At 45.1% G+C, this 12,176-nt stretch overlaps 1 protein-coding gene across 1 annotated transcript in view; it reads right to left on the reverse strand.

The window, feature by feature from the left end:
* The window catches only part of CAPN13 (calpain 13), a 68,077-nt gene that overhangs the window by 48,044 nt on the left and 7,857 nt on the right, over positions 1–12,176 (reverse strand). Inside the window, exons 5-8 of the mRNA XM_087776125.1 lie at positions 8,448–8,677; positions 7,786–7,949; positions 5,014–5,196; positions 4,355–4,472 (exon numbers count right to left, since the gene is read on the reverse strand). Coding sequence (XP_087632251.1) covers positions 4,355–4,472; positions 5,014–5,097 — 202 coding nt within the window. The 5' untranslated portion in view covers positions 5,098–5,196; positions 7,786–7,949; positions 8,448–8,677. The remainder of the gene's footprint in view (positions 1–4,354; positions 4,473–5,013; positions 5,197–7,785; positions 7,950–8,447; positions 8,678–12,176) is intronic.

Consider the following 12,176-nt stretch of genomic DNA (forward strand, 5'->3'; position numbering starts at 1 on the left):
GCCCCACAAAAAAAATCAGATGGAATTCAGAAATTACCCTCAGCCAACAAGAAGAGAGAACATTCCCCTTGGGCTTGCATTTTTTAATACAATGGAAATAAATCTCATGTAATGTACCATAACACGACAAGGGAATGTCGTCTTCTTAACAAATATTCATTTGAAACTGTGCCCAGGCCCCATGCATGCTAAGATCTATTTCTTGCAACAGTGTTCCAGCAAAACTGATTACTAATTCCAAAACTCAAATTAAAACTAACAGAGCTTGAAGACTGGGTCTGACATGCGTTCCCTCTCTTCTGACAGTGAACAAGAGTTTTTAGCATGTGTGTGAGTGTGTTTAATTACGTTGTTTAACATATCCGGAATAAATTAGCAACCAGACTGAAGAAAATAATACACTTAACTACTTTTCCCTTGCAGGAATAACTTCTTCAGCATTGTGTCTGCGGGCAGACATGCACAGGTACGCGAGTTCTACATCCGTCCATGCCTCTGAGCAGGCAGCCCACGGGGTCACACACACCTGGCTAGCACCGCATTGTCCGCACCAGCACGCTCTGCTGGCCTCCTCTTTCGGAGCAGCATCCTGAGCCCTGGCCACAGGTTGGCTTTCACGGGTGCATCAGCAACAGCAAAGACCACAACAGCTTTTAAAGCAGAATATTGCCTGCCTGATTGGGGAGCTTCTTACCATTACTGAACTTTGAGGCAGAAAGAGTTTAAAGGGACAAAGTTATAATGCAATGCGTCTCAGAGGTGTTGCCCTTGGACTGTTCCCTGCCACAAGATGTAGGGAGAGAGGGAGGGATTTCAAACACTCACAAAAGCTGATTCAGACGTATTGTGAAACACTGGAGAAAAACAAGAGACTGGGTCTCAGCTAAGGAAGGAAATTATTATTCAGAAGGGGTTAAACATACATTTACTTAGTCCTGGGATCTCCTCCAACACATTTATTTATCTGAAATGGAGAAAGGAATCACGCCCAATTTTGCATCTACTGCTCTTTTTTGGTCCCTCTTCCTTCTCAGCAGAGAGAGATCCTTCCTGCTGTCTGTCTCAGAGGGACGGCCAAGTGACAAAGGGTGAGGGAGGGAAGGGGAGCAGTGGAAAAGCTACAGAGCAAAGGAGAAAAAGAGATCAGGTGTGACAGTCGGAAGGGACAGGAAGGAAAGGGGAGTCTTTGAGGATATCAGAACAAAAATTTTGGTGACCCCTGTAAAAACTATCCTGGGAACCCCAAGCACCCACCATTTTCTGCATTAAACAGCTTAAAAGCCAGCAGCAAAGGGTGTGTCTTGTCTCCCTCCAGCACTCATTCATGGAAGATGTCAAGCAACTATTATAATCAGGTACTCAGTGGTGGCAAATGCTACTGACAGCTAATTACACTTTGCATAAAGATTTATGTCAGAGTACAGACATAATTTCCTTCAATGGCTTCTGATATTTTTTGTTGAGTAGAAAGTGGAAATAGGCAATTAGAAACATGTGTCTACTTCATAGCTGAACTATCCACCTTCTCTTCTCCACCGACTTTCTCAAAACATTTCCATTATATGTTGGCTTAGCTGGGTTTCTGTACTTTAGGAAGAGCAGCTGAATTTTCTCAAACACTACAAAGAATACCAGAAAACCCAAAAAGTCAGCAGCCCTTCTTCCCCTGTTCCCTCTCAAACACTCCAAACTACGAATGTACATTTCATCTCACCCATAACATTCAATATATGCAACAGTTATGCAAGCACTCATTCCCTCTAAGATCCTGTCATTCATGTATTTGGAGCACTGCAAAAACTTCGGGGAGTCAGTTCCAGAATTGTCTTATAATGAAGGAAAGCATGAGTTTATTAGCTCTCCTTGCAGAGAAAAAACAAATGAGAGTGCTGCTTTTCAGCAGCTTGCCCACAGCGACAGCAAACTGCAGAGACAGAGCAGGGACCTGAACTTGGGCGTCCCAAACCCCAGATAGACAACAGCTCCTTGTACATACAATGTGAGAAAGCCTGGAGTACCTCAGAAAATCAAAACCAAAGCCAGGCACTTGGGCAACTCTCCAGGAGATTACTTTCCCAGTGGCATCTTGCATGACCTTCTGCTCCAAACAGTCTGTGAAGTACTCCCTTCTGGCTATTTATTAAGTCCATTTTCTCCTCATTTTGCATACATAACATAGGACAGTTCCAGATACCTTTTTTCTACCTCATTTAACAGCAGCATACAGTAACTATAGAGTCCTCGTCCTCTTAGGATCTCCACTCCCACTTGATCCAATTACTTCTGACAACTTACCGTTTTACTGTAAAGCTCTTTCTAAGGATGGAAAATTCATCTTTTCTTTCCCTCCAGGTAACATTAAGGACGGGGACTCTAATTTATTCTGTCTCCCCAAGACAAATCCCTCTCAATGTGTCTGTGGTGCTTTTCCAGCACTATTGCTTGTATTTCACCTGCTTCATCTTGTACTAAGTAAAACAGCAAAGTGATGTTTTACCTGCAATGCCTCCGGTGTAACTCTCCAGCCAACACCAACAGAGTGACAGACAGCCTGGCACTATCCCTGTTCTCCTTTATAGAGCAGCTTTCGCCACGCCTTAAGTAAACGTAACCGAGTTGAAGTCAAGTACAAGGCCAAAAGCAAGCAACTGATTCAGGCATAATAGTTTCATACAGATATCATACTGTGGAGAGAGATACATATACTTCTATTAGCCATCCACAATGAATTGTCTATCAACATACGTCACTTGATAGTTTCCCGTGCCTAACTGTGGCTTCAGTTGCAGTTATTCTTATAAGAAAACAGGATTTGTTTCTACCTCCCACACTTCCACGTTATCCGTTTACCTCCTCACATCACCAGGAAATGCAGCAATCATCCTGGATCCAGGCACAGCCTGGCAGGACGCACCACGAGGCAAGTTATCAGAGCTGTGTGTCGTTCTTTCTGCATCAGTAAAAACAGCAGATATTTTTAGGCCAATGTCTGTTAGCATTTACACTGGGCTCTTGCTTAAATTCCACATCAGTTCACTCACTTGGGTAGTTTGTTTCCTTCAGGATTGCCTGAGGAAGTGAGTTATCCATATATTTAGGAGACCTAGGGGAATGGCCTCTGTTATCCTAAAGCCCAAAGCCAAAGAATTAAAGAGTATCTAGCAAAAGTATGGGAAGGAGGTTATTTCATTTTTGGGATGCCAAACTGAGATAGCCTAAAGAGGCCCGAAGTCCAAGGGAATGGGTGCAGCACATTCTCAGGGACACGTTCCCTGGCAGCAGTCCTACATGTATTCCTACAGACTGTAAACGTGTTTTTGAAGAAAAGGCCATTGGTGTCCTGGTGGACAGCAAGCTGAACAAGAGCCAACAATGCGCCCTTTGCAACAAGGCAAACCGACAGCGTCCTGGGCTGCATGAGCTGCAGCATAGCCAGCAGGTCAAGGCAGGGGATCCTTCCCCTTTGCACAGAGCTTTTGAGACCATATCTGCAATACTATGTCCAGTTTCGAGCTGTCCAGTGTAAGAGGGACACTGAAAGTCCAGCAAGTGCAGCAAGTCCAACAGAAACCCACCAGGATGGTCAGGGGGCTGGAGTACACATGTGAGAGAAGAGGCTGAGAGCCTACTTGCAGAAACCTAAAGAGACTTAATTGCAGTCTCCCACTAATTAAAAGGCAGTTACAGAGAAGGTGGAGCCAGATTCTTCTCAAAGGTGCACAGCAGACAGGCAGAGGCAATAGGCACAAGCAGCAGCAAGGGAAATTACACATGGTTGGAAAGAAAAAAAATTCTTCAGGGTGGTTCAGCCTAGGAACAGACACCTGGAGAGACTGGAGGATCTCCACCCTTGGAGACATTCAGCTGGACGAGGCCATGAGCAACATCACCTAACTTGGAAGTCAACCCTCCTTTGAGCTGGACTGGGACTCGACCTCCTGAGACCCCTTCTCAGAGAACTCTATCTTTCACTGTTTCTGGAGCTGCAGTTCATGCGGCAGCATCTAGGCTGGCTTCAGGGCGACTGGGCTGCATGCAAGTGGGACACAGCAGTGGCAGCACAGAAGTCCACAGTGGCTGCAAAGGTGACCTGAAGATCCTGCGTGGTTAGTGCACTTTAAGCACCGTGCTAAGGCACCACTGCTGTCAATACCCCAGCTAGCAAATGGAAAACCAGCTCAGGTTATGGCTGCATATACACAGCAGGTTAGGTACTTCACCCAATAAATTATCCTCTCTTTTTCAAGCTACCACAGCTTATTCAGCAAAAGAAAAGTTACTCTGCAGTGAACGTTCATGAAGTTTAGCTTGGGGATTAGCAGAAAAACTTGCCAATGCATAGTTCTTTCCTTACCCAAAGTAATAGAATCACCGGGGCTCAGAAATTTCTTGAGACCAAGACTTTCTACTTGGACTGCAGTCTTTTTCAGGTGGGATGTTAGCAGTTCCCATAGCAGCTGGTCCCTAGGAGCCTGGGGAGATGAGAACACAAAAGTGCTCATGAAAAAGATAGTTCAGCTTCTTCATCAATGTTTAATTTAGTTCTGTGGGTCTCCAGAACTGGATCTTTAAAAGCTGTGCTCTGCATCCTGCCTACTCACATTTTAGAGCCCTCGTTTCTGCATGAGAACTCAACATTTAGCAAACTGTAATAGGAAATGCATCCGTGTAAATTAGAGCAAAACCTGCCCCAGAGAGCAAAACAGGTGCAGTTTTCCTTTAAGAGCCATTTTCCACAACCGCTACATAAATAAAAGCTGATTGCAGCAGAAGCAGGGAGCAAAGATTTCCTTCATTGCAGGAAAGGAGCTCTGGGGTGATAAATGCCAGTGCTGCTAGCTCATCTGACAGCATGCGTGCTGTTAATCGCCTCCTCTCTGGGGAAACGGCAGGTATATTCCCCTCCAGGTATGGTGATTCATTGTCTGGAACTGCTATCTCTGCTTAAATGCTGGATTAACATGATTTAAGATATATTCATTGCACAGGTGATTAGAAAGCACCATCACCAACCTGGCAGGAGATTTCAGTTATTGCAGCATGATACCATTTTGAGATTGTCAGTTTTTCTGCAGAAGGCTGTACTGATGTGTCCATTTTCACAGTGGCTCCAAAGAAGGAAACCCAGAAGGCAGAGGAATTTATGCAGAGTAATGAGCCTTTGGATTATTTGCTCTCCTAAGTGTTTGTAGAATCCTGCAAGAGAAAAAAAAAAAAAAAAAAAAAAGAGGCATTTGAGTGAAAAGCGCAGGGCTGTGCATTGGGAAAGCAGGGGTGTTTTCTGCTAGTGTCACCCTGTGAGATTGCGGCAGATGCGACATTGCCCTGACTTGAGATTTGCTTTTGCGGAGCAGGGACGTTAATCCACCTCAGGGTAGCTGTGCGGCTTAATCCACTCATAAGCAAAAGATGTGGTGGGATCACTGGAAACTCAAAACTGCTTCTATGCTGTCAGCTACCACCTCAGGGCTGTTAAAAGCACAAATAAAGGAGGGCCCCCACAGTTAGGACCAACAGCTGCTGTGTGTTCCTTCCTCTGGTCCAGCGGGCACAGGCACCAAAGGGCAAACACCAAGAAGTGCTGTTGAACTCGCGTTTTCTACAAAGTTAGCATGGCTTGCAAGGTCTCGGCTGGCACCACAGAATTTCATTTATTTGAGGATTTAATGAACCTTTTTCCTCTCTGCCCTGGAATAAAAATACACAAAAAATGCACAAAACTGGGGCTTCTTTTAAAAAAGATTTTGAACTAAATATATTTATTTTCTCCCACCTTTGCCCAGCTTTCCTGAGGGCAGACTGCTGTTCTCCGTAGCCAGCAGCCTCTCTGAAGCAGCAAGTTTTGTATCATCTTCTGGGGAGGGGGGGCGGGGAAGAGAATAGCATAACTTTCCCCAAGTACTGGTGGAAGCTTTGGCATTAAGAAAGGCAACTCTCCTCACTCCACCCACAGAGCTTATGCGCTGAAATATTAAGACTGCTATCTTTTGTGACATTTCAGACATATGTCTTCATTTCTTACTTCCACTGCTTTTACCCTTGTGAAGATCACACTTTTTTTAGCAGAAATACTCCAAGTTTACACCATGGTAGATAAGAGAAACAGGCTGGGAATTTTTCCGGTGTAGTGAACACAACTACGTTTTGTGTAAAGGAGGAATCTTCCTTCCATCACCTTCATGTTTGCCGTGGTGATTGGGTGTCCCACTGCTTTTGCATTATGGGACTAATGGAAGAACGCTATCAATCCATTTCATTTCCAAGTTCGTAATTTTTTATATAGGCCAAGTGTTACCATTTATTTGCTTCTCTTAGACAAGATGCAAGGTGGCTATGAATAATATTATTCATAGACAGTCTCCTTTGCTCTGTGTTTATGCACTCATATTTCTGGCAGGAGCTGCCCTTTTGATGCACAAACTTTTATTACTGTATAAACTATCAGGCAAATGGCAAAGTCCTACTTCAACATCTGTTTTTACCCAGTCCTCACCCATGAGCTGCCCCTTAGTACAAATTCACCATGAGCTGCAGCACTTTGCCATATTCACATATGAATCATTTTGGTCGTAAATGAAGTACAACTGCTGCTGGAGTGAAATGCGGCAGCTGCTTAACAGTACATAATGAATCCGCACAGCTAGATCCTGCTCCCACTTGAGGGAGGGGGGATTTGGTGTGAAAAATACATCTCTCTGGAGCCCTATTTTCAGAAGAAATATCCACCAACTTTAGACTACAGTGGGAATTCTTCGAGAATAAAAATTAAAAGAATAAAAAAACCAGGCAGCCTGCTACTGACACCCATATTAGCACTAGAATTTCCCAGTGGAATATTTTTCCTTCAGAAAAATGCCAATCTGTCAAACTTGAAAGCCACTAGCAATGAATTTTCACCATGAGAAAGACACAATGCATTTCAATAATACCACTAGGCTCCGTTTTGATTTTGGAAAGCCTCATTTTTTGCTTATGAAAAACCCATCACTTCAGGATCCTCTCTGTATTATCCAAAAGGTTTAACATTGCAATGTAAAAAAAGATTCCAAGTGTTATTGCAATAGCTCGCTATATTCAGTCTGACATTCTTTTTCAGTACGTGGTTTCCCAGGAAATTTTGGGCTTTGTTTTTCATTTGAATGAGGAACAGAATCTGAAAGCACTTTGAATGTACTGAACCTCTACAAAACTGAAAGCCCAGTTTGGCCCCACAGCAGCTAGCACTGAAACTCTCCATGAGAATGAGCCCATCCCATCATCCTGTGTAACATCAAAGCTTTTTTTAAACAGAGCTGTCATGACATTATCCTTGCATGTGACATGGATACCCTTTCATCTGGTCATAGCGCTGCTGTTTGCTTTACCAAACTTTGCTAGTAACTGCTCAGTAAGGTAAGTAAGCGCACTAAGTAAGCGAAGGAGCGCTTTTGCCCTTCTCACCATGGTGTCCCTCATCGACCTCTTCATAAACAGGTATTGGGTTCCATGAAACAGTAGGGACTCCATTAGAGCCAGACCTTTGTGGAGAGCGCATCAAAATGAAGTTCTTGTTTTCATCTGCATATTAGCCCTTGTTTGGCATTTCTGTGTCCAGCCCCCTGTAGGCACGAGATAATTTATTTCACGCTTTTTTGTTTTGCTTTTGTCTTGGTGTGAACAGATTGCAAAAATATCATATTTGTTTGTTTTTCAGAAACATTCCTGCCATCCTCTAATGAAGAATCCTTGGCCTGCACATCATTCACAGACAGTTTACTAGAAACATTTGCAGTTCACAGTCCTTACCTCAGTCTTTGCTGACTAGTGGCATATATTGCACAGCGCAGCTTCTTCTTCCTTGACATCTCATTTGTAAGGTGCCAACAAGGATGTGGTGCCGGTATTCCAGTCATATAGATAGGCAACTTGCTGTCCACTTTTCCTCCTTGCTCCCACAAGACGTGCAACGCCTAGAGATAGTAAAGGCTGCAATTTGAGATAAGCCACATAGCTGCTCTGGTATTCCATGTTCTTCAGCATATACTGAAAAACTGAAAATGGGGTTACTATCCAAATCAGGGCAGGGGAGAAGAGGGATCTGAAGCTAATTATGGCAAACCCTAATACTGTCACAGTGGAACTAAGACCGCGAGGTGGCTGGAAGTCACAGACATAACATCCTAGCCTTGTCCTTTAAGAAGCCCTTGTGGAGCTTCTCCACCACACAGTAAGCGTTTTGTATGCTGACAGTGTTGGTGATTGTTCAAATATTGGTTCTGTGAAATACAAATAATGAGAGAGAAGGAGAAACTGAATTAATTTCTCAGATTAACACTCCTATCAGCAAATTCCTGGAAATTTAAAAGCTAAAAAAAACAGCAAGCAGCTGTTTTTGATGACTCTGGCTTCACCTTCTCTTGATCCGAGAAGTGACCTCGTCTGAAGCAATAATACCCAAAAATACATACCTGCAATGTACCTAGCAGTTTAAAAAGCAAGGCTGTCTTGAAAGAGGATGGAGAGCATGCCAAGAGACAGAAATTTGCTGGTAATGTCTGAAAAAAGCATGTTTGTCTCAGGTACCATGTTAGGTAAGATAGGCACAGGTCTTTCTGCCTCCGGGTCAGGGCAGCAGGCAGTTCTTCTTACAGCCCCAGTGAGCATGGGCGTGAGGCTCCCAGGATCATGCTGTGTTTCCCTGGAATACACAGAGTGCCTAAAACAGATGTTTGCAACATTTGGATAAGTTCTGAATGTGCCCCACTGCAACCAGGAGTTACCATCCATTGCTCTTGATAACTGATGCTCCACAGTTCCTCTCACATACACTGAGCCTAAACTCACTCCTGTCCCATAGCGTCTCCTCAGTAGAAAACTGAGAACTCAGAGGTTCCTGGAGTGTGTGGGAAATAACTTCCTGAGGCAGCTGGTAAGCGAGCCGACCAGGGGAGGTGCCCCGCTGGACCTGCTGTTTACGAACAGAGAGGGCCTGGTGGGCGATGTGGTGGTCAGAGGCTGTCTTGGGCTCAGCGACCATGAAATGACAGAGTTTTCGATTCTTGGAGAAGTAAGGAAGGGGGTCAGCAAAACTGCTACCCTGAACTTTAGAAGGGCAGACTTTGGATTGTTTAGGAGCCTGGTTGACAGGGTCCCTTGGGAGGCAGTCCTGAAGGGCAAAGGAGTCCAGGAAGGCTGGATGCTATTCAAGAAGGAAATCTCAAAGGCGAAGGAGCAGGCCGTCCCCATGTGCTGTAAGTCAAGCAGGAGGGGGAGAAGACTGGTCTGGCTGAACAGAGAGCTTTGGCTAGAACTCAGGAAAAAAAGGAGAGTTTATGAAGTTTGGAAGAAGGGGCAGGTAACTCAGGAGGACTACAAGGATATTGTGACGTTATGCAGGGAGAACATTAGAAAGGTGAAGGCCCAGCTGGAACTTAAACTGGCCACCACCGTTAAAGATAACAAAAAAATGTTTTTACAAACATATCAGTGACAAAAGGAGGGCCAGGGAGAATCTCCCTCCTTTGTTGGATGCAGAGGGAAACATTGCCACAAAGGATGAGGAGAAGGCTGAGGTACTTAGTGCCTTCTTTGCCTCAGTCTTTAATAGTCAGACTGGTCATCCTTGGGGTTTTCAGGCCCCTGAGCTGGGAGATGGAAACAGGATGCAGAATGAAGCCCCAGTTGTTGAAGAGGTGGCAGCCACCGACCTGCTCCTCCACCTGAACGCTCACAAGTCCATGGGGCCAGATGGGATCCACCCGAGGATACTCAGGGAGCTGGCAGAGGAGCTGGCCAAGCCACTCTCTATCATTTATCAGCAGTCCTGGTCAAATGGGGAGGTCCCAGATCACTGGAAGTTAGCAAATGTGATGCCCCTCTACTACAAGAAGGGTCGGAAGGAGGATCCGGGGAACTACAGGCCTGTCAGCGTGACCTCGGTGCCGGGGAAGGTCATGGAGCAGATCATCCTGAGTGCCATTACGCGGCACGTGCGGGACAACCAGGGGATCAGGCTCAGCCAGCATGGGTTTACGAAAGGCAGGTCCTGCTTCACTAACCTGGTTGTTTAGCCTGGAGAAGAGGAGGCTGAGGGGAGACCTTATTGCTCTCCACAACTACCTGAAAGGAGGCTGTAGTGAGGTGGGGGTCAGTCTATTCTCCCTAGTAACAAGTGATAGGATGAGAGGAAACGGCCTCAGGCTGTGCCAGGGGAGGTTTAGATTGGATATTAGGAAAAACTTCTTCACCAAAAGGGCAGTCAGGCCCTGGAACAGGCTGCCCAGGGAAGGGGTTGAGTCTCCATCCCTGGAGGTATTTAGAAGACGGACAGACGTGGTGCTCGAGGACATGGTTTAGTGGTGGACTTGGCAGTGATAGGTTAACGGTTGGACTCGATGATCTTAAGGGTCTTTTCCAACCTTAACGATTCTATGATTCTATGAAAATGAACCACAGCACAAGGTGGAGTGCAGCTTCTGTCATTGCCCTGCATTCATCTCCTGCTAGAGATTTCTGTGAAAAAAGCAGCCCATGCTCTGTAACCCCTCTCACTAGAGACCCATTTGGTCTCTAAGAATGACCTTTGCCATGAGAAGAATCATCTCACAGCTTTTGTAACAGCATCAGCACTTGCCAACATCACAGGGTTGGGCAGTTTAAAAAAAAAAAAAACCAACAAAGCAACAAACCAATAAAAAAACCATTACCAGCCTGAGTACAGTCATGTTTTCTCATCCTGATGACTTCATAGCCAGATGCCTCTGAGCTTGCTCATCTGACTGATAGCAAGTAAAAAACAAAACACGGCCCATAAAGAAAGCAGCTCAGCTTATTCCTGAGGCTATACCTGTGCAACACTGTTGTTGCTGAAAAAACACTTCAACTGAAGTGTTGCTTCAGCTCAAACCAAAGGAGAATATGACTCCTTATTTGAAAGGCACAGGAAGGATGGCAAAGTCGTGGAGAAAAGCTCCAGACAGAAGAGGGCTCCTCTAGTAATCGAGACAGTTTGGCTGCTGAGGGCTGCAGTCAAGGGAGAAGGAAAAAAGCAACAAGATTTTGTATAGAAAGAGTTTAAGGATTTACCTGGATGAATTTTTAATACCAGTACAGACTTGGAAGGAATGAGTATTTGTTCTTTTGCAGTATGGCTCTGGTGGGTGCCCTAGTGCCTAGGACACATGAAAGACTCAAGCCCATATGAGCCAAAAGAGAAGCAAAGACCGTGTGCTGAAGGTCTAGACAGCAAGTGGAGAATTTAAGGCACAGAGCCCACTAGTGCCCTCCTTGGGGCTGTCATCCTGAGCAGCACGGCATCAGGGCTCAGCCTGGGTTCAGACATACAAATGGCTAAATGCCTGATGGAGAAAACTGTCCTCCCCAAATTCTGCTTTCCACAAACTGTGAGGGGCCAGCTGTGACCTGTATGGACAAATATATCAGCACATGCCACTGCAGCACCCTTGAAAACAAAGAGTTTGTGTGTTTGGTTTCATTTTCTATCCTGTTGCCACACACCTGTGCTGCATCAGGCATGCCGCTTTCCACATTGGCCCTTTCCTGTAACCTCTTCCCCGGCTCTGTGCTGGCAGCAGGTTCCCTTTACCTGCACGCGCAGCTTCAGAGCAGCTCCAGCCCGGAGCTCTTTCGTCAGGATCAAAGTCCCATCTCAGAGCTGCACAACGTGCTTTGATAACGCAGGTCTGCTCCCTTGGGTCTGCTCTATTAGTACGCAGAACAACGAGGACTGGTACCGTATCTGAGGTTTTAATTACCTTAAATAGCTAGATAAGCTGTTTAGCCAGGGCTCAGCACATGTAGGGAGAGCAAGATACCAGTACAGAGAGCAGCATATGGTCCATAGATGAACATTTCTGACACTTTTCATTGACGTTTCAACTAATGTTCTTCCCCACCTACCTATATTATATAATGGATTAAGGAAATTCATAACAGATTGCATTTAACTTTTCCAGCCAAACTGCACTATATTTCTAAACACCCCCTTCTTTTTGGGGGAGGCAGAAGGGGAGGACTAAATCCTAGAAAACTTCTGTGGTCAAGCACAGGAGGCTATGGGTAACAGTCACAAACCAGGATAGAAACAGGGCCAAAATATAGAACAAGAATGTAAATAGAAGGGCAAAGTCCCAGGTATTTTACAGAGGATCACGTCTGTGAAAATTATTCCGTCCCGT

The sequence above is a fragment of the Nipponia nippon genome, unplaced genomic scaffold, assembly GCF_047370975.1.
Source record: "Nipponia nippon isolate SJK-2023a ecotype South Korea unplaced genomic scaffold, ASM4737097v1 scaffold_4, whole genome shotgun sequence".
In the NCBI taxonomy this organism is placed as follows: Eukaryota; Metazoa; Chordata; class Aves; order Pelecaniformes; family Threskiornithidae; genus Nipponia; species Nipponia nippon.